The sequence below is a fragment of the Anthonomus grandis genome, chromosome 8, assembly GCF_022605725.1.
Source record: "Anthonomus grandis grandis chromosome 8, icAntGran1.3, whole genome shotgun sequence".
Classification (NCBI taxonomy): Eukaryota; Metazoa; Arthropoda; class Insecta; order Coleoptera; family Curculionidae; genus Anthonomus; species Anthonomus grandis.
Window position 1 is genome coordinate 6,435,478 of NC_065553.1, and position 27,943 is coordinate 6,463,420.

The 27,943-nt window shown below is 30.3% G+C and overlaps 2 protein-coding genes and 1 long non-coding RNA gene across 4 annotated transcripts; 1 reads left to right on the forward strand and 2 right to left on the reverse strand.

Moving 5' to 3' along the window:
• Positions 1 to 5,300: 5,300 nt before the first annotated feature.
• On the reverse strand, positions 5,301 to 12,950 carry LOC126739707 (protein FAM177A1-like). Its single transcript, XM_050445502.1, has 2 exons — positions 12,707 to 12,950; positions 5,301 to 6,616 (listed from the first exon to the last, which is right to left on the reverse strand). Exons 1-2 carry the CDS (start codon positions 12,881 to 12,883, stop codon positions 6,341 to 6,343), a joined length of 453 nt encoding a protein of 150 aa, XP_050301459.1. The 5' UTR covers positions 12,884 to 12,950; the 3' UTR covers positions 5,301 to 6,340.
• Positions 12,951 to 15,523: 2,573 nt separating this feature from the next.
• On the reverse strand, positions 15,524 to 16,920 carry LOC126739717 (uncharacterized). The gene is made up of 2 exons (XR_007661689.1): positions 16,034 to 16,920; positions 15,524 to 15,973 (listed from the first exon to the last, which is right to left on the reverse strand). It is a non-coding gene; the product is annotated as an uncharacterized LOC126739717 (long non-coding RNA).
• Positions 16,921 to 17,024: 104 nt separating this feature from the next.
• LOC126739716 (uncharacterized) lies at positions 17,025 to 25,298 on the forward strand. Of its 2 annotated transcripts, none has more exons than XM_050445511.1 (3): positions 17,025 to 17,521; positions 22,749 to 23,423; positions 24,373 to 25,298. In XM_050445511.1, exons 2-3 carry the CDS (start codon positions 22,751 to 22,753, stop codon positions 24,465 to 24,467), a joined length of 768 nt encoding a protein of 255 aa, XP_050301468.1. In that variant the 5' UTR covers positions 17,025 to 17,521; positions 22,749 to 22,750; the 3' UTR covers positions 24,468 to 25,298. The 2 variants fall into 2 exon arrangements, with proteins under 2 accessions (XP_050301468.1, XP_050301467.1); XM_050445510.1 differs by lacking the exon at positions 17,025 to 17,521 and adding an exon at positions 17,728 to 17,884.
• The last annotated feature ends 2,645 nt before the right edge of the window (positions 25,299 to 27,943 follow it).

Consider the following 27,943-nt stretch of genomic DNA (forward strand, 5'->3'; position numbering starts at 1 on the left):
TGCAGTTCATTGCATACAGTCAAAATAAATTAGCTCGTAACATTAAGTAGTAACATTAAAAGTAGTTTACATAACAGGCTCCGATGAACTATCTTTATACATGACTCGCTGAAGTCGCTACCACTTCGATAAGACTGAAACCACTTCAATAGGTACATTTTGTTCAAGGTCTAACTGTTCTAATTTCCTAATTAAAATTTCTCTATTCACGGTTTCAAACGCTCTCTTAAAGTTCAAAAACACAGCAAGTTCTAAATTATCAGAGTCAATGTCTGAGAAAATTATCAACTATACGAGTAATAATGACACATTCCCATGAATGATTCTCACGGAACCCCGATTGATTAGGTACAACTATTTTATTTAGGGTATATTACAGTGTTCGAGTAGCTGTTCCTTAACACATAATTCACATAGTTTTGCACTTTTGGAACAGGAATAACAGTAGAAAGTTTCCAGGCTTGCGGAAAAACCACAAGGATGTATTGATAATATCCAAAAGACGATCACCTACAACATAAGCAACATCGCAAAGAACCGCTTAAAGGTACAGTGTCTAGTAGTAGATAGTACAAACCAAATTATGTATGTAATAGCATAGTATGAAAAGAGTATTATCCGGATATCAAAAGAGAATTTAAACCGTAAGTAAGCATTTTGATCCATAAAATTATAGTCAAAACATATTTTATGAGGACAGAATAATTTAAAATTTTTCAAACAACAATAAATTCTTAATACTTTATAAATAATATCATACTCGGCCTACCGTGATAATCAAAGAGCAATTGTCTGTAAAGGACATTATTTCGTTAATATTATTATTTGTTCTACCATGTCAAGAAGTTGGACATCCATATTTTGGACCAAACACGCACGATTTTATATTCAATTAGCAATAAGGTTGCACAAGAAATTTCACAACACGAAATTATTTCAACTTCCCACATAGCATGCGATATCCACTGTATATACCTATAAATATCCTGATTGGTCAAAAAAAACAAAACATTAAAGTAATAAAAGTAGTAAAAAAAATTAAAAAGAACAGACAATGTCTAGAATTCTACCCGGGATCACCTACACGTGTGTTGTACAACAAATACGTACTTAAGGCGGCTTGCTTTTTAAACCAACTTTAACTAAACTATCACGTGACTAAAATAAGATATGCAATTGACTTTTTTTAATTAAGTATACAAATTGGATTAGATCACGTATATTATTTCATATTTTAAGAGTTTAAATATCGACAAGAATTAATTTTTTCATTTGATTTAATTTTAAGTTAAGCAATAAAATCATTAATTTCTATTATAATGCCTTAAGAACAATATATAATTTTAAATATTTGTTATATAAGTGTATGTAAAAAGCTACATTGGTTATAATGTATAAAAAAAAACAGGAAAACATGGCATATTTTATGGGCGCGACCTTTTATTTATTAAAATTAAAAGTTGTCAGTATTTTTGTGCCAAATGTTTCCTCCTGTTCTTCTTCCTCCTTTTTTAGGGTTTACTTGACCAACGAATATCTGTTTTATTTTATTATACTTACAAATGAATAAATAAATATATATTTGGAATTTAAGTAAAAATATTTTTTCTCAATATTCAAGTCTTCAAAAACTATTTTAAGACCTTAAAGTTACTTACTATTTTACATTTTAAATGACCTAAAATAGTCTTTAAACGTCATCCTATGTAAATATTTGACGTTCTCCAGAAGCGTTTTTCAATTCCGTTTAAGCCTTTATTTAGGACTTTATTTTGGATGTGACATTTGTACGTTACTTTAAGGTAGTAAGAACGTCAAAATGACTTGTCATGTAGACCAGAAAGTACGAATTACGTATTCAAGACGTCATTTTGTTACCTAGGAAATTATGCATATATGGTAAATCCAGAACATGTTTCATGGATATAGGTACCTATATACCTTAGAAATATTTATTATATATCCTGGAATAATAAAAATGTATTTGTATATTCTATAAAGAAACATGTAACAGATACATAGAATATAATAGATGTTTATGGGACATCTATAGAATGTAACCCTCGGATATCGTTTCAATATCTAGTATATTCAGAATATACACTGTACGTACTAATAGTATATTCCATGTATTACCTAGTGTGTGACAAATGGATATTTATTTCATATCCATAAAATAAACAGAGCATTGAAAATAGACATTGTATGTATATACGTCAGGATATTATGAATATACATAGCATTTACATAAAATATATGTTTGCTATGTGGGTTGTTGAACTGAAACAACTTTCATGTTTTTTTTTATTCGAAATAAAGGAGTTTCTTAAGATATATCAATATTGTCATAATAACATCTAAAAAAAAACTGCTTTTTTTTATTTATAATGTGTAAATAATTATTTTTTTAAAAGCTAACAAGAACATGTTTGTCTTGTGTGTGATACCTTGTCTTGTGTGTATAAATGTAAATCATGGGCAAGGTATAAAAAGCAATAGATACACCCAGACAGGGCCATGAATCTCAAGTCAAAGTCAAAAATAGCTTTATTGTTACATAACATATTATGTTGTTAACAAAGCATTAGATCAAACCTTAAAGATAGGTGACAACATAATCGTTTACAAAAATATAAAAATTTTTACAACTCTTACATATATAGAATATAGAACACATGCAACACAATTAAAAAAGTAAAAAAAGAAAAAAATAAGAATAAAAAAGTAGTAAGAAGTCACATCACGCTATTCAAATCTCCTCACTGTCAAAAAGTTGTATTTAAATACTCGTCTAGAAAATAAAATGCTTTTGCGAGTAAAAGTTTATATTTTTCCTAAAACGTTTTTCACAATTTATTAGCCTTATATAAAGGGGTAGATGGTTAAAAAGTCTTCTGCCCCCGTACACACACAATAGAGGACTTAATCTGCGTACTTTTTGGGATAGGCAGAAGTAATAAGAGAAGGTTGTTCGGAGATTGTAACCCGAGGAGGAGGGGCCAAGCTGATGGCGATATTTTTTGTGGATAAGACAAACCCGCTCTAAAATAAGAAGGCATGGCAATGTCAGGACAGAATGTTTTAAAAATAATGGCCTATAGGGGCTACGAAAGGGAGGTGGACACATATGTAGCGAATGTCTCTTTTTGGCAAAATAAATAAAGAGCTGAACAAATACTGAGAGCACACACCACAAAACAAAATACCATATCTCAGATGAGACTCAATAAGAGCATGGTAAGCAATTTTAGCCACATCAAGTCGCAGAGAATGTGTTATTACTCTAATAGCATAACAGTTGGATGATAGCTTTCCGATTAAAGAGGAGATATTATTTTCAAATTTTATTTGCTTATCATTTGTCAGACCCACAGATGTAAATAGCTCCGCACGTGTCAATAAATAAATAGCTCCACACTCCGCAGTGGAGCTATTTACATCTGTGGTCAGACCCAAAAATTTGCATGTTTCAGAAGGACTTATTGTTTCATTTTGTAAAGTGACAGTTCCAAAGTTACATTTAAAAGTTAAAATATTAATTTTAGAAATATTGAAAGTTAATCTATTAGATTCACACCATGATTTTACAAGAATTAAATCTTCATCAACAATATTCCTTAACCTCTTGGCATCAGTGTCATGCCAAAGTATGATTGTATCATCTGCAAAGATAGTAAATTTGCGCCTAATTGGAATTTGAGAGATATCATTGACATATAGCAGGAACAGCAATGGTCCAAAAACAGAACCCATATCCCGATGGGATGACATATCATTGTCAAAGAATACCCTTTGTGTTCTTCCAGATAGGTAAGAACGAAACTAGTCGACAGCATTTCCAACAACTCCAAAACTGAATCCAAAGGTTTCTAGCTTCTGCAGCAGTATTCTGTGACTTACATAATCAAACGCCTTAGATAAGTCACAGAACACCGCCGCCGCACTCTCCCCAGCATTCATCCCCATGTACAGACTTTCCAACAAAAATAGCATCAGATGTACTCAGTTTCGTCAGGAATCCAAATTGCTGATGGTTAAGAAAGAAAGAAAGAAAATGTGCTATATTACGTAAGAATAATCTTGTGTACAAGCATCCTACAAGCTAAAAAACAAAACAAAAATACAATTTCAAAAATTGACAAAACAATGAACAAAATTAAACACAAGAAGACAAAACTTTTTGAACATACTTGAATTAAAGATAACTAAATAAACAATCAATTACTAAATAAAGGTAAACTTGTTGACAAAACTAGAGAAGAAAAAAGGAAAAAAAACTTTCCAACATGTCCAAGGTTAAAACCTATCATTAAAAAAGTCATCCAGGTTATAATATGCATTAGCCAATAAAACCGTCTTTAATTCTCTTTTAAATTTCTCATCATCCGATATATGTCTAACACATAAAGGAACATGATTGTAAATTTTTTTACTTATGTAAATAATGAGTTTTTGGTAAGGGAAGACGTAGGAATAGGTAGGGTATCATCATTTACACGAGTCAAATGGCCAGTGTCAGAGGGTAGTTTGGGAATTTTGTGTTTCTAAGATAAAGAGTTTTTTTTGAGGATTTTTTCAGAAATGAAGAGGGGTTTGCAAGAATCTCTTAACTTAGCAAGCAAAAAAGCAGGTATCTAACTGCTTTTTTTTGAATAACAAAGACAATGTTAAGTAGCCCCTTATTGGTGCCCAAAAAGGCAAGCCATACCGAATATGAGATTCAATAAGTGAAAAGTACACTGAACGTGCAACCACCCCTCCCAGCTCTTGTTTTGCCATTTTTACTGCAAAACATCCAGAAGATAATTTCCCAGCTAAATGTAAAATATGATCTTCAAACCGAAGGCGAGCATCAATGGTAATTCCTAGGAACTTGCAGCACTCTTTATTCTGCAAGAGGGAATTTTCGTCAAACATCAGACCCTGAACATCGCATTATGCCATTTCAAAAAATTCCATCATCCTAGTTTTTACCACTCTCTCTACAAGCTTGCCAGGCGTGGGATACAGGGCTATGGGTCTGAAATTTGATGGATCATCATAGTTTACATCCTTAAATAATGGTATAATCAAGCATCTTTAAGTAAATGTTGAAAGGACCCACTTGAAAGTGAAATATTTATCACATCAGCCAAAGAATCAAGGGTTGGTTGCGGCAGTGCTATTATTACTAATACTACCTCACTAACTGGTTTACTACCAAACAAAGAAAACTTTTTGATTTATTTAGTTTGTGAATGTTTTAAATTTTTTTAAATCTCGAATTAGCGATTCATTAATAATGTTTTAAATAAAACACCTTTTGTACTATCAAGCAGTAAATTATTCATATAAAATATTAACATAAAAAAATATACAACATAAATAACCTTGACTCCTACGTTATCTTATACTATGCTAGCGCCATTCCGGTGTACGTGTTTTTAGAATGAATCTTTAATGCTTCTTTATGAATTAGTCTAGAATTTCAAAAACAATATCAAAACTATCTATCTTTAAAGAAATTACATCAAAGAGTGTTATATTACCTACTATTTGTTTTTACATTAAAATACCCTTGTAATAGTGGTAGGTATACTATATACGATTTAAATGGAAATGTAGAAATTCTTTGGCAATATTTGGTTTCATAATGAATTACATGTTTTACTATGTATCTGTGCTTTTTCAATAGTTACATCTTGTAATTTATTAAATCAAATTTGATAAGGTTTTATGACTGATAATATTTAAAATGGACTATATGATTTTTTAAATTTTTATGTAATTCTGATTATTTAGGTATAAAAGGCTATACCGAAAAAGCGTATTTTTTGCAACAAGGTTCTAGATTTTCAATCATAATTAAAAGTCAATTTATACACTAAATTATAATAAAAAAATTCAAGCGAAATTTAACAGCGTGAAATATTAAGCATTATATTGTAAACCAATCTCTAAATCTACACAAATAGATTTTCTCTATTTGAAGTTAGAACTCCGCAAATACATAAAACCGTCGCCATATTTTTTATACGTATACTCTACTCACAGCAATACAAAAATTACAAAATAGGGAATGTCCTTACGAGAAAATTTAAAAAAATATCTTCTGCTTCTTGTACCACATTTTTTTGGCACCAAACAATTAAGGCCAAATGTTTAAAATATGATTCCTAGTCTCATTCTTTATTAAACTTTTTTCCTATTTGCTGCTTTTGCATTTGTAATACACATATTTTTTTAAAATAAACTTTTAATTTAAAATAAACCTTTGTTGCAAGGTGCTGCATTACTTTTAGTCTTAAAAAATCCTGTTTATATATATTTTAGCAATTATTATATTAAAATTAAACATTATTTAAACTTCTTCAACTTTAGCAGAACCAGTATCCACACTCTTCAATTCAACCTCGATCACGTCGTGTTTGTTTTCGCCCCATCCCCTTTTAGCTTCTTCTTCTTTCTCTTCCAGGGCCTTTCGCCTCTTGTATTCTTCCAACTCAAAGTAGTATCTAGGTGTAGTGATGCCAAAAAAGGAAGCCAGAACCTCGCCCGCATAGTCCACCACTGAAAGGGTGGAAGCACCAGCAGCCCAGGTTTTGTACAACATCCAAGGGCCCCACGTCATTGTAGCCTAAAAAAATAAGTTTTAGTTTTATAATTTGGCAGTAATTGGTAATGTTAAGTAAAAAATTAGATCATTGAGTCAGGTAAAGGAAATATATTTTCATTATTTTTAAGAAATTGTGATGTATGTATGAAAATTTTGATGTTGAAGTATGTAGAGATTAAAAAGAGTTTAGCTAAACAAAGCTCCTAAACGTTTTCAGGTAGGACAGACATTCAACCAAGAGCCAGCAAATTTGGAGCTTTGAAACATATATTGCAACATCCATGCTTTTATTTATTCAGGGCCGAGCCTAGGGTATTTGCCGCCGGGTGCAAGAGCTAATTTTGCCGCCCCTTCTGCAGTGATTTTTATAAAAAGTGTTTTAAAAAATGCTCTTATCAAAGTACAACGTTTAAAAAAAAGGGCGAAATAAAAAAATCATATTGAATTAAATTCCAAACACACATATATTAATCAATATATCAATATTATCTATACAAAAAATATACATAAAAGCATATATCATTTACTTATATAAGTATTTCTATATTAATATGTAATTGCATCGATATAAACACCCAAAGAAAATATATTTTACTTACATACTAATTTAAAGAAATTAAAAAAAAGTAATTAGAACCCTGGTTTAAATGCTAACATTTACTTTTCTTGCCTTTTTATATGCAAATTCCCTAATTAGGTCGGTTACATCTAAATTAGAGACAATGTCTTCCTCAATACTTATTATTGATAAATTTGATAGTCTTGATTGGCTCATTGTGGATCTTAAGTAGTTTTTTATTAATTTTAGTTTGGAAAATGAGCGTTCCCCATGAGCTACAGTGACTGGCATTGTTAAAAATATTCTTAAAGCTACGAATAAATTTGGAAATATGCCTTTCAAATCGTTAACAACCAGATATATTGATATTTCTTTGGCCGAGAAAATATTTCTCATTCATTCAATCATTAATGTAAATTGATAATATGTCGAATTCATTATAGAGGTCCAATCCATTTATGTCCATATTTTTTGTTTCAGGGTCAGTTAATTTAGCTTCTAAATTCTTACAATAGGTCATTATTTCGGGTTTGGAAAATGCTTTCAAATTGTTTAAAAAACCAAATAATTCAATATGTGGATGAGAGATTTCACGATTGTGAAATCTCTCATCCACAATTTTGAGGTTGAAATATCGAGAATATTAAAAAAACAATTTACTTTAAAATTTATTTCTGGAGATTGGATTGGCTTATCCTTGTGTTCATAATCAAAAACACGTTTTTTTTCCTTAGTCTTATTGAGTGAATGGCTGGAAAGGAAATTTCGGCGTCTACTTCTTCCGCAATTTTCTTAGATTCATTTATCATGTCTAAAAACCCGTTTTCCGATCTCATTTGTGTCAAAAATAATTTGATTTCTTTTAGCATTTGTACAGCCTCTAGTAAAATAACATTAGACTTTTGCAGTGTTTTGCTTACTATATTAATTTTTGCGAAAATGTTATACCAAATAACTAACGAACAAATAAATTTAAATGATTTTATTTTATTTATTAGGGACATTGCAATATTCTTTGTTTCATTATCTCTGCTTTCATCATTAAACGTAACGCGTAAACAGAGCATCATACACTTTTCCTAACTCAAATCTAAGAGTTTTTATTGCCTCAATACGGCTTTCCCAGCGGGTATCCGATAAGGGCTTTAGTGTTAGCCTGGGCAGCCCTTTTAAGAGAGCATTCCATCTATAAGTTGAGGCCGAAAAAAAGACAATATTTCCTGAATAATGCTAAAAAAATTAGTTACTTCTAGAGAGCTTTTTGCTGCATCATTAACTACTAAATTTAAACTATGGGCGGCACAGGGTACAAAAAAGGCTCTAGGATTAATATTTAAAATTTTTTTTTGTAGGCCATTGTGCTTGCCTTTCATGTTTGCTCCGTTGTCATAGCCCAGACCTCTCATATCGGCAATATCAATATCCAGTTCTTTTAAATAATTTAATAAAAAATCTGTTAACCCCTGGCCAGTAGTGTTTGTAACTTTACAAAATCCTAAAAAATGTTCTCGAATTTCTATACTTTTAGAACAATCATCAATAAAAACGAATCTAACAATAATGGTAATTTGTTCTTGGTGACTAACGTCAGGTGTACAGTCAAGAATGATGAGAAATATTTGCATAATTTTAAACATTCAACAATACATTTTTTACTTTTTCTCCTATTAACAAAATCAATTCATTTTGTATTTTATCTCCGAAATAATGCGGCATTTTGTTCCCATCTTTTTGGACTCTATCAATATGTTCGGCCATTACAGAATCAAATTTTGCAATCGTCTCAATTAATTTCAGAAAATTACCGTTACCCTTATCAAATAGTTTTTGACTATTACCCCTAAAAGCTAAATTTTGTCTTGCTAAAAACTGGATAATAGATATTATTCTCTCTAAAATCGAAGTCCATATTTTTTTTTCCATTTCAAATAAATTTTGATTGATAGAGTCCACAGTTAAACCTTTTTCTATTGATTTTTTTAATTCAAGCCATTTCCTAACACTTTCAAAATGCCCCTTACTGGTTTCGTGTCTTTCTAAAGTCCGAGATAAATGTCGCCAGTCACTATAGCCATTCTCCTCATTAAAACTATTATCAGAAACTTTAAATAATTTACAAGGAAAACAGTACACTGAATCTTTAGATTTTGAGTAAATAAGCCAGGTTCTAGGAACTTTTCCATTGTTAGTTAATTTTTTTTCAAAGTAAGCAGCGCTAAAACATCTATTTAAATTATTAATGGGATAATTAATATTTTTAATTTGAACAGGTCCTATTCCTAAAATCAATAATCTAATATTATCCGTTAATATTTCGGGCCAATATGCTGGATCTTTAAATCGTTCTTCATTTACCTGAATAGCTTCAATGTTCTTAGTTTGCGTATTTGCTGGCGTATTCGTCGAGTGATCATCTTGTTTCAGTTCATCTCCTGATGGTTGTTGATCTCCATCATTTGGTTGTTCTACATCGGCTTCAGTTGACGTCAAAGGTTGAACATCCGGCCTTTGGCATGTTGAAGGTTGAGGTTGTGCCGGTTGTGGGTTCTTTGATGACGCAAAAAACTTTTTTAACGAACCTGCTAACCGCCTGTCATTTTCCTCCTTTTCTAGCTTCCTTTTTCAGTATTGGGAACCAGAAAGCCTCTTTCGACCATCAGCCATCTAAATCAACAAATATTTTTTTTAGAATTGGCACAAAAATCAGACATTACTTTTTTCAATGAAAAATTGCTTAAGGCATGAAGTTCTAAATATTTGGAAAATATTAATAAAATATTTTAAACTTACCGTTAACAACACAAACACAATTTTTACATAAAATGTATTAAAAATAAACACTAATCGACAAGTCGCTTTAAAACTCGCAAATTAAAATAAATTAAAAACAGGTGGGAATTTCTAAACATTACACCCCCGCTTATTTCTGCAGCTCCAAAATACATATTATTTATTACCCAAAAGTATTGAAATTTCGCAAGAAATAAATTTCGAGGAATTACTATTGGTGGTACTTTACGCGGCTCTTTTAATTACGCCGCCCTTATAACATCATCAGCACGGCGCCGCCCTGGCTGAACCCACCATAATTGCGGTGCTATTGTTTTTATTACCTGGTCCTGGTACCTATTTATTTATCTATATAGATTATTATTATTATAGCAACAATTCGGGGAACAATGTTCGGTTTCAGTAAACATTGTATTCTGTTGGCGCCTTAATTATAAGTTTTAAATTTTATAAAATTTTGTTGTTCATAATTTTTTTTTCATTACTTGGCGCTTTTTTATTTTATTTTTCGGATATTTTGCCGCCCCAAATGAGCGCCGCCCCGGCGCACCCCTTGCACGTCTCTGCCCTGTATTTATTAGTAAACAGAATTAGACATGGACAGCTTGGAAATAGAGATTCCTAAGGACGAGTTTGAGGATTAAAATATGGCTCTGATGGTAGACCCTAAGGGATTACATTATTAAGGGCAGTTTAAGCTGGTTTTTTTTTTGCTAACTTCAAAGGACAAATTAAAATATAAAGTCTGCGAAACTATTAATAAAACAAAAAGATTAATTTAGAACAGGCAACATTGGTAGAACATTCGTCAATGTTCCTGATATATTAAAATATATCAGGAATATTCAAATTGCCAACACAGTCAATCAATCCTTTAATAGTTGAAAATATATTTTGGGACATTCATAGTTTATTGATTGAAAGTGTGTCCTACATAAACATTCACTGAAACTCTTTTTATTGTACAACTTTCTGAAAGTGTTTCCGGATATTGATCATGTGCAGTGAAAGTATCACTAATGACTGGTATCAAATCATTTCAAATTAAAACTTAATACTTAATTTACTAATAAAAAAAATTATTAAAACATTTAATAGATTAAATCTGGAATTCCTCAGGGTTCAGTGTTGGGATTGCTCCTGTTTCTTCTCTGTTATTGACTTGCCTAATGTATTGGAGTATGGTTCATATTCAGCTTTTGCAGATGATACCACTATTTTGTAGCACCACAAAGATACCCATTTCCTAAAGTAAATGATCAAGGAAGAAGAACATATGAAACTCTGGTGTAACCTATTTAGGTATTATCAATGAATCCAAGCTGATATTTAAAAATAATATGGCCAAAATCTGCTGGAAAGTGTCATCAGTGTGACTAATTCAATTTTTATGTATTACCATTTGTTTCTTTTATTCTCTGTTTGTTTTTTCTTTACTTTAGGATTTTGTAATACACATTTTATCTATAAATTTTAGGCACAGTTTGTCAGTCATTTTCAGCTATTCTTTATTTAATGCAGCTTTGTCAACAACATTTTACATGACAATAAAGCATATTTGATTTGATTTGTCAATCTAGAATCAACTGACAAAGATTACGGAGGAATACCAAACACAATAGCAAAAAAATTAATGATATGCTGGTAATATTCATAAATGACATTTCAGAAATTTTGAATATAAGAGAATAACATAATATTCCTTAAGGAATTCTGGACATTCTGCGATATGTATACACATGGTATGTCTTTGTAATAATAGTCTGTGACTAGGTTTTGCTTTTTTTTTGTAGTAAGTTTTAGTAAAGAAATCTTAAATACTTTTTATAGCTAATCAAGTTCCCAAGGATCTTCTAATAACATTATACTGAGCGAAATGAAGTTATGAAACAGCTATAAAAAACAAAAAATTAAATAATATAATGTCAATGATTTAAAAAAAGTTAATCATGGTGGTGCCCCTTAGCTAATGATTTACCTCTGATGATTCAATGACCTTAGTATTGATATTAAGGGTATGTACCGTTATCAACTGTCAGTACTGAATTTACTGGACGTCGTTCCGATATTTCTTTCAGTTTACTGATTCAGTACTGAATGACGTCATAAATGCGTCAGTGACGTCATTAATCTTTACTGGATTGACTGGGGATAAAAGCTACTGTAGGTACAGTAAAATAGTGGGGGAATGTCAAAACCGTCAGAAGTGTTGTTGATGTTGATTTCTTGAATCTTCTTGTTTACGTTGTGGGAATTAGTTTCAAGCAGTTTGGTTGCAAAGATCATGTCTGAAATAATAATTGTGGTTTTAAAATGTTTAACAATAATAAAATTTACCACTTAAAAAGCTCTCATACAACGCACTAACCTGTTTGCGCTCTTTCGTATTCTTCCGGTGTAACTTCAATGTGGTATTCAAAAATTATTTTCTGCGTCTATTATTCTTACCATCTTGCTTTTTCAGTCATATTTATTTTATTAACAAATGTGGTCTGGTTTTAATAAAGCAAAATACCGTACCGGAAAACAAAACAGAAACAGGTAATTTGGTTTTATAGGTTATGTTGTGGTTGTGAAAACAGTGCTGAAAACTGTTCCTTTTTTGGAGCAAAACAGCACGCTGTATAAAATCGGAACGACAAATTACAGTAAAATCAGCACAGTACAATCCTGTACTGACAGTTGAAAACGGTACATACCCTAATACTGACGGCTTACGCCATCTGTGTATAAAACGAATAAAGTTTAGCGAGGCTACAAACCGGATCGACGATCTGTTCTTGTTGGGCTTGGTCAGGAATCAATTCATCATCGGTATCGTATTCCTCCAAAACTCCATCTGAAAATTCCAAAATCTGCTTGGGGGTTTTAGATTTGTACACGGCCACCGCTGGATCCGGGTTATCACAAGAGTAATCTTCCGGTCTTATTAAAACCATTGCGTTTTTGTTATTTTTTGCTGAACGGAGGAGTAAACGCAAACACAACAAAGGCCGAACAGATGATTCTGACAGATGACAGCTTCCAGTTGTTTTGACATACAAATCTATCAAAACTGTCATTTAAAATAGAGAGATCTTGTATGAACATTTTAGCGTTCCTATTATTCTATTCAATTAATCTGTCATATGAAGCTCAAATACGGAAAAACAACCGTATAATACTGATTGTTCAAACAAAATATAAGTAAGTTAAAATTGTATGTAGAACTATAAAATTTAGTATTTGAAAATTAAAATGCGCTACTTTTGCTTATCATTAAGGTGTGGATCCACTTGATATTTGTAACGCAACATTGTTGCATGTGTGGAGCAACATTGGAATGATTGTTTTATTACTTAGGCAAGAAGTAATCGGTCCCAAGCTATGTAAAAAGTGATAATTTTTACTGCTGTTATCATAAAGAGTTGTAAACGATTCCTTATATTATGTTCCTTGTATTATGTACGCTAATTCTATTCAGATTTATTTTCCTTGCACTACTCATAGTGGCGGCCCGTGAATTTAAGAAGAGGTGAAGCGTAGAACCGAGATAATTATACTGTAGCGTTTTTTTTTTCGTTCGTTATGTGTGAAATAAAATAGAAAGCTAATTTCTTTCAAGCGCCCTTGTTCATAAAACTTTCAAGGAAACTCTATTAACAGCTTACTACGGTAACTTTAATTCTCATAAAGTTATTCTATTCTTTCTCGTTGTCATTTCTTTCATATTAAAAAAAAAACCTTTGGGCAGCAAAGAAAATGTATACGAGTTATTTCCAAATTTGGTTAGAGAAAGGACTGTGAAAATTATTTTAAAGTTCTAAAAATTTAAACTAATAAAAAATCTACTTAAAAAAATATCGGTGCAACCTTACCTTTACGTTCTTCAAATTTGCAGGGTTGCAAATCTATTAGCTCTTTTATTAATTTATTCTTTTTTGCATTTTTATTTGGTTTGGATGTCTTACCTGTCTTATGTACATTAGTATCAAATAAATTAAAACTAATAATAAAAAATTTAATACTTCTTAACTCTAAAAAAATATCAAAAAATTTACATTAATATTTATTGTTTATTATTATTTGTATAACTTTCCTTTTACATATTGAGTTTATTAGCGGTCTCCCGAGACCGCTTAAAGCGCCTTTTACAGTGACGTCATGACTTGATCGCTCGAATGACATGTCTTAAAGGCGCTTACTCGCTAAAATATGGCTTAAGGTTATGAACAACCTGTCACCTGCATGACAGTTGACACAAGCTAGCAGTGATTTACAGAATAGAGGACTATCGCCTCATAACGTAAACGTAATACTATTTTCACTGTGAGATAGTTTAATATACATTTTTTCTAAATGTAAGGTTCCGGTAGCAACCGTTATCAACGTAAATAAAGTTAAATTAAAAATATAAACAAAATAGACTTATCTTTTAAATCTTTCGTTAATACGTTCTTCAAAACTCAGAAAAATGTATAGTAAACGTAATTAGAACATAATATTTAAAGGTTAAATCCCTAACAGATTTAGAGAAATATAGAATTCTAAATAAAATTCGGCTTTATTTTCTTCTAACTTAAAATCTTTCTTTCTTTTACTTTAAAATCAGTAGATCAACTACCAAATAGACGCCACTAAAAAGCACCCGATTCCCGTCACCATTCGGCTATCTCCGACTGTCCCATTCGGATATTTAAATATTATGTGAATGGCGGGCAACCAACAAAAGAGCAATGTTTGCTGCTATAGAAGCAACGGTTTCTGGCAATAAGAATAAGTAATGTAAATAATAATTTAATTAAAATAAAAAATAGCGTTTCTGGAATAATAATAATTATTGATTCTTTAAATAAATTAAATATAAATAAAGGATGCAAACAAGAAAATTGAATTATTAATTTTATACATAATACCCTAATGTAAGTATCAAAAAAATGCAGTTTGGTTGAACGATCCAATGGAATGGAAATTGAATTTTTTTTTGAATAAATATTTTTAAAAATTTCTTTGGGCGGACATGGATTTATTTGATTTTGGATATTATTTAAAATTACTATAGTTTATTTTTTAAAAAGTGTTATTTGAAAAATTTATTTTTCTACTACCTTATAAGAAAATTTTTAATTTTATTTCCCTGCATAGTTAAATTTTTTTATTTGACTATATCTTGCTTATTATTTTTTATGAAATTAATTCTTTACATTACATTGTGCTTATTAATAAGAATGAAAGTAGAAAATGAAGTACTGTAGGAGCAGTGTCATTTCCTCACTGTGGATGCTTTTGCTGGATCAAACTTCACCCACTTAAGGAAATTATGCACTTTGCTCCCTTTTGTTATACAAATAATTATTTTTTTAAGTTCTCTATATGTGGACATATCAAAAGGAAAAGCCCAACTTAAACAATAGGGTATTGTATATTTAGAAAAAATAAATAAATGGAAAACATAATTTATAAAATACTGTAGTATTGTACTTTAATTTTAATCTTAAATATAAAAATGTTATTAATCTTTTTGAAATAAGTACCTATTTTTTTAAATAACTTTTATACCTAGGTAGAGAGGTAATTTTGGTAAGTGAAAACACAATGGATTTAATTAGTTATACTGTTATATAAATGTATCATATATTAAATAGTTTTATTTTATAAATGCTGCAAAGACATGTATATGACTGATTTGAAAATAAACTTAATTATTTTATGCTAAAATACTAATTTACAATTCGCAGTTTCGATTAATACTCCTAAGAAGAAACTGCAAGAAACTTATGAGATAGGTAATGTTTTTTCAAATATTTGCCTAAAACTTACATAAAAAATTATAATACACATATACATACATATATAGTTAAACCTATAAAAATATACCTACTATTATATAAAAAAAATACTGATAAATAGAAAAAAATATACAATGAATTATTTTTATTTACTGCTCCTTCTTCTTCTTTGATGGAAAATAAACTTGTTTGTCCATTTTTCGTTTACTTGCATTTGTCTTATTTATCTGTTCCATCATTGATGTCAGTTGTCTCATGCACCTAGACATTTACAGGTATATGTTAATATATCTTATATAATTTTATAAAAAGATAACTTACTTATCATAAGTTTCATCATTTAAAGATCTTAAAAAGTTTGATACACTTTCAATTTCAATTTCTAGACTATGGCTAGCTTCAATATTATTGAAAGAACATTCCTCAAGGAGTTCACCTAAAACAGAATCGCTTCCCTTCCTTTGCTCACACACCATAATGAACAATTGAAATTGCTACAAATTACCTCTAAAATCGCTTCGATTGCAACAATATAATTTTTCAATCTTGTCTTCAATTTTCCTTGTGCGAACAAGTGCATAGTTTGTGCTTATTTTATGCTCTCTTAACCATTCCTCAAATCTTTCTTCGCTGGAAAAATGGAAAGTTGAGGACTCTATTTTGATATCATGCCTTAACCTGTAAATGAGCTTCAAGTCTTTGATAAGTCTCACAAGAATACTTAGTCTCTTTGCATAAGGGACAAGAAATGTGTGACTTTGGGTTATCTAGGAGCTGCTGCTTATGAATAACTTTAATATGTTTGTTCTTAGCTGAAATGGAAGAAAACATTTTACTGCATAGGTGGCACAAATTTTTGTTGATAGTTTGGTCCTGATTCTAATAGTTTTGAGTAGGGCTGTCCATCTTTACAGCTAAAATCGCTGAATTGGAATTAATACAGCTTTTCAGGTATTATTTTAAAGCACTATAAGCAACAATATGGTCAATATTTCACAAAGAAACAAGTTCAGTATAATCGCAATAATTGATCAAATTAGTTGGAGCTTTTTTACGAAAGTAAACAACTAACAAACGCGGGAACATTCGTGTCGTTATTCTTGTCATTCACGTCAAACGACCGAATTTTTCTCCGAACATACACGATCACCGCCGGGAATCGGGTGCTTTTTAGTGGCGTCTCTACCAAATCAGTAGATATGGCAAGGCCACCGTAAGTACTCTCCGGTTTTCGGCACTGTGACGCTTGACATTTGCATTTACTAAATGGTACTCTACACCATTGCCATATGTAACAAAATTTAACGAAAGTGAGCAAATGAAGGTACTTTAAAATAACACGATTCGGTATATCGTGTGTAATAATTAAGGATTGTGAGGTCAGAAATTCATACAAAACGACATATGTAATTTACGTTTGAATGAATTAAATGATGAATACTGTATAAATCGAGGAAACTTATAAATGGGGTATAAAATAAGGGAAAACCCGCGGCAACGTGGTGTTACTGACAGCTGGCATGCGTGATGCGTGTGAAAAAGAAAACAAGCGGGGCAAGTTGAATGCCACGACCCGTTTTGCGCTACATTTTTGCGCCACGAACAAAATAAGAGATTTCCGAAATAATGAGCGTGATAACGGTGCTACCTGGGGACTCATTAATCTAATATAAAAAAAGTAAACATACTCTGATAAACGGAATAACCGTTATCGCGAGTACTTTTTTTTGTGATTCATTCGGTTTTTGAATGTCCTGCAATTGATACTACAGTGCATGGGATCACAATAAATTCGCACAGATATTTCCGGTAAGCCAAAATTTATAGTTATACTTATATTGTTTTTAACAGGTAGCTGCAAATTCCAAATTAATTAGATTTGTTAAATATTTGGTTCTTATCTGAACGTTAGTAAGTAACTTCTTCATCTAAAAGCACTAAATAGTTAGGACAGAAAGTTATTACAGATTAAAATCAGCTTCTAATCCTGCAATTTTAGTTTAGAATGCCCAACAAACATAACCTCTAAACAAGAAAATGGTCTTCATAGGAATTAAAAACAAAACTGCACTTTATAATTTTAAATTAGGAAGCCTATTGTGAATAATATTGCAAAATGTCAGGTGGACAGCCTTGGTTCACAAATCTTCCTTGAAATGTATCTGGGGCAAGGTGAGCACATCAATTTTTGTATTAAATTTGGCACTGTCAAGGGTATCAAGATTGTAGGGTTGTTAAAAGGTCTGTACTGGGTGCCTCAGAAACTGATTTTGTTCAGATATTACATTCATTTTACAATATCAACTAACAGGGGTCATTTCTTATAATATGGGTGGTCTTTGATTTTACACCATTTTCAATGAGTAATTATTTTTGTAGGTCTATGAATAAGTGTTTTTGCTGCAAAAAGAAACTTAAAATATAGTCATGTTTAATTTTTTTTTCAGAAAAAAGTTCTCAGGCAGAATTGTTGGCTTTTTATTTAGAGTAGATGAGTTTGTCAAAAATTATAATTGGCAGTAATTTATAGATGATTATGCTGAGGTAACACATTGCAAAATTTAGCTTTCTTTATAAAATACTAACCTAGATAAATCTTCATGTGACCTGCAACTCCTACACTCTAAAGTTAAATGTGTTGATATCTTTCATTTAGGGGTAACCTTTTTCATAGCAAATTAATGTTTGAAAACCACCTAGAAATAATTTGTTTAAGAGCTATCAAAAACTTATTTGGATTTATTATGGCAGTTAATATATAGTTATTACCAAATCATGTTTATTACTTGTATAATTACTAATAAATTATAACATTGTATAATTTATTAGTTCAGGGTTTGCATACACAAAAACCCATTGACAGAAAAACCAGCATCAATACTGACATTATAGAAAAGAACTAATTTACTGCCTTAAAAAGTATTAAAAAATGAACTTGGTGAAATAATTCAGGGACAGCCCTTTATTTCCTTTTAATTTTATGTTCAAACTGAGAAAAAAAACTCCATGACAATCACAATTTTTTACAAGTAGGTCTAATAAGCCACCATTGATGTGCTGGTATTGTCTTGCCTATAATTGACTGAAAACATGGCACTAGGGTTTATAAATCTCGATCTTTTATTCTAAATATTAAATAACCCTCACAAAATTGATATAACCATTTCACCAAAGGTTCTTCATAGTCATTAGCAAGTGGTTTTTCTACAAAGTTTTTGATCAGTTAAAAAACAAATAAACTGGAATGGCTGCATCACTTTCTTAAATTATTTTATAATATCTGATTGATAGAGTTCAAGATTTTTATCATTTAATAATTCCTTCCAAATTAGAACTGCTTCTGCTAGAGTTACATGATTGCTTTGCAGTTTGTCCAAAGATTTATCAGTCCACTGTGCTGAACGTCTAAAGTCAAAGAATATTTGTAAATATTCATGTCAATTATTTGTTTTGTTATATTGTTACCAAACATTTCTGGGTGATTCTTGATAATATCTCTATATGTAAGGTAAATTGAGTTAAAAGTGTGCACACATGCAGTCTGGGGATTCCATCTTGTGTCATTTAGAATTTGAGGCATAAGTCCTTTTCTTTTTTCTAATAACCTATGTGGTTGGTAATGGTTCCTCATGTAGGTTTTGAAGCCATGGGAGGAGATACAATTTTTTCCAGGAGGTTAAAATAATGTGCACTGCAGCTCTATGTTAATACATCCAGATATTTTTCGCTAAGTTGTTTTCTGAAGAATCACAATAGCAAATATGTCTCAATTAAACTTTGTTGTAAAAGACATTTGTTTCTTATCTGAATGTCAAGTAATTTCTTCATCTAAGGCCAAAAAAAGAACTGAATATAGACAACAAGTTGGACAGATTAAAATCAAGTCTCCAATCCTGCAATTTTAGTTTAGAAAGCCAAACAAACCATTGAACATACATAGAAATTAAAAACAAATCTGCACTTTAAAATTTTAAACCATGAATAATATTGCAAACTGTCAGTTCTTCACAAATTTCCTTGAAATGTATTTGGGCAAGGTGAGCACATCAAATTATGTATGAAATTTGGCATTGTCAAGGGTATCAAGATTGTAGGGTGATTTTGTTAGAGAGTACATTAATTTTACAATAAGTAATGGTCCTAAAGGGGTCATTTCTTATAACATGGGTTGTCTCTGATTGCTTCACCATTTTGAACAAGTAATTTTTATTTTTGTGATTATGAAAAAGAATTTCTGTTAGAAAAAAAATTGAAACATAAGAACATGTTTAATATTTTTCTCTCAAAAAGAAACTGCAGGATTCTTGGTTTTTCATTTGAATTAGATATGTTTATAAAAATTACATGTTCTGAGAGAATCTGATAGCTGTAGGTGCTTCTTTTATAAATTCCTTGCAAATTGACAGTAATTTAAAGGATTGTAGTATCCCAAGACAACAGAGTCAAAAATTTAGCTTTTTTGATAAATACTACATTTTCATATAAGATATGTCATCAATTTTAGATTTTACCTACATATGTCAAGAAAAAAATACACATAAAAATTATTAAAATCATTAAATCTACATGCATCACAATAAAATATATAATAAACAAATTTTAAAATGTATATAGACATTAAACTAAAAAAGTTGTTAAACACTACTCTACAATTGAAAACACATTACAAACTATGGTAAATTACATTAAAAAAAAAACAAATAGGACAATTTAAATGCTGAATTGTTAATAGCAGTTACCCATACCCGAGCTCCATATACTAAAATTTTAAATTCATTTTCATATAGTTTTAAATGAAGATTTTTTGAAATTTATTTAAAAAAATGTCTCCAACGAATTCCTATCTTAATTGACATTTTACCAGATGGTAAAATGCAGCTCTCAGGTAATCACTGTAACACATCGGGTGGTCTTGATGATAGAGGTGGTTTTGAAAATATTTCTTATTATAAATGAAATGTTCATGTATAAATAATGAAGCAAATATTAAGATATCAAAAAGCATTTCTGTAATCATCTTGATATTTAAGGCCTGCCAAGATTCTGACTGCTCTCCTTTATAAAGCAAACACACATTTTGCTGAACCGGCACAACTTTCAGCTATTATCCCATATGTCATTATTGAGTGGAAGAGTGTATGTTAGCAGATTTTAAGAGTTCTAAAGATACCAAAGAAGCCAAGCTTCTCAAGAAGTAGGAGGTACTCCTAAATTTTTTACAGACAGTACTAGTCTAAACCTCCCACTTTAAATTTGGATCTAGATGGATATCCAAAAATTTATATGATATATACCACAGCACTCATATTGCTTGACTTCTCTGAAGCTTTTTATATATTGGATCACAGCTCGCTTTTAGCAAAATTGGCCTATTATACATTTGATAATAATTCAATATGATATTCATGAGCCATATGACATGCCATCGACTTTTAAAGCTAGATTTTTTTTTCAATATTATTTAAAATATCTTCCATGTCTAGAAGCAATTTTATTTCCATAAGATGGCGATAAGTCAAATATTGAAAATCATAGGGATGTTTCAAACTTCTCCATTTTTGGAAGAAAAATGTGAGCAGATATTAAAAAAAAAATTAACATTTCCGAACGTTCTGATGACCTGAAGATATTTAAAACAAGAATGACCTTACTGAATAAAAAACAATTTCACGTATTATTTTCTCAAGTAAAATCTAGAAATTATAATTATATTTTTAAACAATGCTTATCTGTTTAGATCAGTCATAAAAGGTCTTGGATCTGGGTGAGACCCTGGTTGAATTTTACTCTGAGATCTTTAAATTACAGTTTACATCTGTACTAGAATATGCATAGTCAGCAGGTCAACAAGTAATGAAATGTATCCTATTTATTAAATTCTACTGCTTTGAAGTTATATATGTCCATTAACTTACATATTATCAACCGATCATAAAGCTAGATCATCAACAAAACCTCACTTGGTGACATACAATGAGTACCTGTTAAAATAGTGACATTCACACTATTTATAGAGTTTCTAAGCCATTTAACAGATATATACTAACTAGAGTTTCCTGGCAAACTAAGAGAGATAGGAATCAGTTGTAATTTGTTTAGGTGGATTAGCAGCTACTAGTCTGATTTTCCTAGATAATAAATGTTATAAATTTTGAGTTAATATTCACATACTTGAGTAGGTGCATCTAGTATGAAAATATATTGATCCTAGACTTTAAATTCCATATACTTGAAAGCAAATGAAACTGGGACAACATAGTCAATATTACAACAGAGTTTGATAACAATTTGTGAATATTATCTTGAAATATAAATTGCTCATACTATTTTTAGTTTAATAGTATTAATAATTTTACAATGTAGTCTCATTTAATGTGCTTGTTAGCTTATCCATTTTATGGCATGTTTTTATTATAAAAAAAAAATGTTCATGGTTATCTGAAAAACAATGTGTAGAACAAACATTAAATCACAACAAATGTTGCAACTGAGTTCCTCAATAACCTATATATTATGTATTTGAAATTGTGAATGTTCAGAATGAACAAAGTTACTTTAAGCCAAAGATACTCATTTTCATCAATCACATATTTTCCTAAAAATGTGTCCAAAAAGCCATTTCCAAGTAGTATAATAGAACTTCCTGTTAGGTCTGTCAGAGCTAACATATTCCTCCTTACTACCTAGTCCCTATACATTTTTATTTAGCTGGTTCACTCTGCCAACTGCCTACACCTACAGAATTCTGCAGAATAACTAGAACCTGCTAAACCTGCTGCTTTTATGTAAATCGATAATATTCCTTTCTTTTATATTTTATTCCAAACCTTAAACCTTTTAGTGATCTTGTTTGAAAGTACCAGAATTACAAACTTCTTGTTTACCGCCTTTGATTAATAACCACCTGCTATCAAACACACCTTTCCTTTTTTGGGCCAGGTGCAAAATATGGTAATTCTTTGATGTGTGTGTTCTAAGTTTTTATTAAATCTACTTGTATTTTAAAAGCAATTTTTAAGTTAATTTTTTTGTCTAGCTATGAGTTCCACAAACCTCAGCACCCTCGACCGCATCCAGCTTGAAATAAAAGAATCCATACAGAGGGAAAAAGAGCTGAGAAATGGCTACTCCAATCCCCCACTGAAACAAAACGGTTTTAACGGAGTCCATTTGACTAAACCAGAAGAAAACAACGTAAAGAAACCCCAAAATGGCTTCAAGAAATTCAGTCAAAACTTCGCCAATACCAAAGGCGTTATGCATAAGTTTATAAAATCGAGAGGCAGATTAGGCATGACCACTATGAATGCTAGTAATAACAAAAATTCTTGGCAGAGTGATAATACATTTCAACCTGCCAAAATTTATATAGAAAAAGGCAAATCTGTTAGGAATGGATTTATACCAGCAGAAGAAAAGATGAGGAAAGAGTTACAGGAATTCCAGCAACGGGAAGCCCAACTGAGGGAAGAGAGGAGAAAAAGTCAGCCGAACCTGATGGCGGCTTTGCAGCTAGAAGAAGAAAGCGATTTTGACGATTTTAAATACACCGGCGGAGGGCTGAAAGCAGCTAAGTCTATGGCCAACTTATATAACAATAATAGTGATGATGGTTTTGAAGATAATGGCAGTTCTGCGGGTGGTAGTTTAAAACCTGCTCGCAGTTTAGCCGAGTTGTGCGATGTGTCAGATGATGAAGGTGGTTTACCAGGTAAGAAACTTGGATACATAGTTTTTAATCAGTAAAACCAGTTAAATAATCCATTATCTGAACAAACTACTTTTATGTAAATTTAGATGATTATGAGATATTAAGGTGTCTCAATTTCAAAATATGGAACAGAAGAATACAAGAATATTTTTTTTCTAAACATACAAAAAAAGTTTAATATTTCATCTTATATGTTTTACTAATAAAATAAAATATACTCGAAAACTAGATTACATTATTTTGTAAAATAAATTATGACTATGGTGAATAAGGAGGATTATACAAATGACTTTAGCTTTAAGAGATGATTTCTTGTAATTTTTTAAGTAAAAAAGTTTATATAAACGAATATCCGGAGATGCTTCGTTTTTGAGATAGAGGGTGTTAAACCTTTTTTTAAATCGATTTTTTATTAATTTCTAAAAAACGCGTTTACCGAATTTGTTGAAATTTTTACAGTTTATTAATTATTTTTATAGGGTATCTATAAGAAAAAACAAAGTTAATGATGGTTGGCAAAAGACGAAACGCCGTATGAAAAATCTAAAAACACCATCATGTAGCACGTGGCAACGCAAATGTGCAAATTAATAAAATATAAACAGAAAAAAATAAAATCGATTTTTCAAAATTCCTTAGTTTTTCGAATATCTTCCTAACCATTCGGAATTTTTAATTTTTTTAATTTGATTATTGTTAAGCTCAAAAATTCTCAACTTTGCCCCAATTTAACCATCTTCGTATCTTTTATAGATTCCGAGATCTCCATGTTAAGGCTCGAATTTGAAACACCCCATATATACACTCTAGATTAGTTTTTTCTTGCGTTCCTGTAAAACTATTGCTTCAATTCGTTTTCATGATAGTATAAGTGTATGAAGTAAAAATTAAAGTAAAAAAATATTTTAAGTAAACTGTGTAAAAATTACCTATTTAATTTTTTTTTCAGGTACCCATTCGCTGATAATGCAATTCGAAAACCTGCAATTTAAAAACCGATCTTCATCACAGTCCTCGAAAGGATCCTATTCTAAAGACTTTTAATTTAATTTATTTTGTGATAATTTTGCGATAATCTGGTGTCACTTCTTTATTACTTAAGAGTTTATTTATATATATTTTGCACCCTTTTAAAGATATTTACGCCTGCTTACTTTCGACTTGTTCAATTCAGTATTAGTCTGAGATAAAAAAAAGAAAGATTTATTTATTCGCACGTATTTATTTTATTTATATTTAAGTTGGTGATATTTGATCCAAATCTGTTCAATTATCGCGGATTAAATTGAATGGTTTTTGGGAATTAAATAAATCATGTCTTAAAATAGGTATTATTGTCTAAAAGTATTAAAAATATTGCTTGCCTTATTAGAACAATAATGTGATGGTAATGTTAGGAATTTGTGGCGTTTTTAGCTGTTCCTTATAAAAAAAAGTCTTCCTATAAAATACATTCCATATCTTTACAGAAGTAAACTACCAAATAAATAATTGATGATAGAAACCATATTTGTTGAGTATGTAAAAAAGTGCCTCTTAAATATGTATTGGCGTTTTTTATCATCAATATGATTGTTGACTTTTCAGACCCATCTTGTGCCGATTGTTAGTTATTTGTACACATTTGTTTGTTTTACAGAGTGTATTTATACAAAGAAACAGTGCCTGCTAATGTGCCTTAAAAATATACAATAAACCTATTTTTGTATACCTATAATTATATCTGTAAATGTATTATAATGACATTCTGATAGCGGATCTCTCTCGTTATCTTATTGGGATTATCGATGATGTTAAAACATTGTTTTAACAAATTAACATCAGTATGCGACCTACGCAATTTATTTTTATATAAATATATCACATTTTGGGTTAGTACTGTTTTTTTTTTCACTAAGGGAAATACTTAAAATTTTAGTTTTAATGCTTTAAATAGACTAAATACTTAAAAGAGCGTACTATTATAGTATATAGTATACTATAAATTAGTAATATTTATTTACATATGGCTACTTAAGCTTTTGTCCTAGTGCATTTTTGCTACCGTCCTTGTATTTAAACTTGATTATTCTTTAGAGATATTTTGTGTTAAAGTTTTCTAATATACACGTCACAATCAATAAATAGTTGAAAAAAAGTTGTTTTAACTAATTTTATTCCTAAATCCCAATAAAAAGGAGAAGTCAAGAAAATGAAGCGATAAAACTAGCGTCGACAATAGTAGTAAACAACATAACAATTTGCATATTTTAACTTCAAGAATGGACTTTCAACGTGTTTATTGTTCTATTCTTCATTTACAATTCCACATTGTTTTCAGTAGAAATTGTGTGAATATATGAATGAATAGTGATTGAAAGTGGTAATTAAAGGTGGAATTTTTTGTAGTGAAAGAAGTGGGGTTGATGAAAGTGCAGCCAGGAATACATATATGTTTTATGTTAACCAATATACTATCTAAAATTTTTGATTTTTCAAAGTCATTTATCAATCAATGTTTATACGAAAAATGTGATCGGGTTAATGATAATTTTAAAACCGTTTTTCTTGAATAATTCAATAACGGTACTGCTTATACTATTTTGCTGAAATTTGGTATATTGGCATACCTTTATGAGGCAACAAAAAACTAGTGTCAAAATTATGATTAATATCAGTTCATGGGTTTTTTAAAAATTGATTGTTTAGTACTCTTGATAACCTCAATTCCTTTTTGCATTTATCAAATCTAAAAAAAGGAACTATTAAAAAAGCCAGGTTCGACACTAAAAGTTTAACCACATTAAGTTATGCCAAATTTAGACAAAATAAAAAAACGATATTTAAATTTTAATTTCAAGGCCTTCTAAGGCTCAAGCTAACCAACTTTGTACTAAAGTAAATTTACGATCGGCTAATTTTCGTCTAAAGTATATTACAGAATCAAATCATTTGGGATGGTGATTCTAAAGTGTAAAACTATAACATAATATAATATGGTTATCCACCACTTGAACTAAGCAGTTCATTTAAGATAAAACTAGACGTTTTTGAGTACAACGTTCAATATTTTGATTTATGACCTATTTAAATTGTGTTCAAATATTTTGTTTGAACGTCAGAAAAGACCAGGAAATTTTATTCCAAACAAGCAATTATACTTAGGTCATTTATATTATGATTTGTTTTGCACTTTCAAAATTTGTTATCAAGATCATAAAAACAGATAATGACATAATATAATGTTATTTCCGTAACATTTCGATTAAGTTCGTGCGAATAACAATTGCAATAAATCGAGTGACATTAAGTCATTGAGTTAGCATGTTTCTACATAATTCGGCTTCTCAAATCATATAAAAAATACAAGGGTAATAAATATCGTTCATACAAACCAAAAATTGTATCACGCAATACAGATATAGCATGAAGATATTATGAAGCAAAATCACTGTCAGAAATACAGAAAATAATCAAAAAAGCTTCTGAAAATAAGTTTAAAAAACCTTGGTAATAGTGACCTAAGAACACAATACATGCTTATATACCATGTGAACGATCACCTAGAACTTAACACACATTCTAGGAATATATACTGAAATAACTGGAAATATTCTAAAAAGAATTTCATTACAGGAATATTCTATTCTATTCACTTCACAGGATCTAATATTCATATACGTGTCAAACCAAATAGCAATAGCCCAAATCTAAACCACATCTTATTCTTGAACCTATCCTCAGAAATTCTTCTATGTAAACAGAAAAGCATCTTTGGGAGAAGATTAACTCTCCTATAAAGTTTAATCTTCTCCCGAAGATAATAACATCGTTAGCGATACACGTTTGTGAGTAAAATAAAGAATTTTGGTTAGTGGTAAATTGTCTCGTAATTTGTGTCACACCAAAGGTTTCAACCATATATGTAATTCTTGATGCTGCATAGAACTGGGTACTACAATCCTATGATTCCACATAACGCAATTTTTTACCATACACAATTGAAATATTTTAACAAAATATGCCTTTAAAGGTTTACCATTTAATTTTTAAGACCAACCTGTTTTCTCTTTTTGTAAACTTTTAAAACTTATTATTTAACTTTTTGGGAGAAATGAACAATAATCAGCATCAGTGTTATCGTCATTAAATAAATCATTATTTTCCTTTGACGAAATGCGTGATAACCAGTCCGCATTATTTTTATTGCTGCAAATATATCTAATTTCTTAATTGTATTCTGACAAAATTACTGCAAACTTTCTTATCCTGCTGGCAGAAAATTGTGATATTCCTTAATAGTGGTCTCTGATCTGTTATAAGTTTAAATCTTTAGAAATTTAAATACTGATTGAATTCTAAAACATTATTACGACTAGGCCTTCTTTTGAGAGATATCTATACTGTATTTCAAATAGGTAGAGAGTAATAAAATGTGAATTTTAAAGAGTTTTGTGGTCATCCATGGGCGTAGGTAAACTTAATACCTAGTTAATGAATAAATTCTAACTAATAATAGAGCGACTACTCGTACTGCTGCA

Excerpts from the sequence above, each read along its gene's own strand:
- LOC126739707 (XM_050445502.1), bottom strand. The coding sequence starts at position 12,883 with ATGGTTTTAATAAGACCGGAAGATTACTCTTGTGATAACCCGGATCCA. Across the intron at positions 6,617-12,706 it reads AAGAACAGATCGTCGATCCG|GCTACAATGACGTGGGGCCC; the intron begins GTTTGTAGCCTC and ends TTATTTTTTTAG.
- LOC126739716 (XM_050445510.1), top strand. Across the intron at positions 23,424-24,372 it reads TGATGAAGGTGGTTTACCAG|GTACCCATTCGCTGATAATG; the intron begins GTAAGAAACTTG and ends TTTTTTTTTCAG.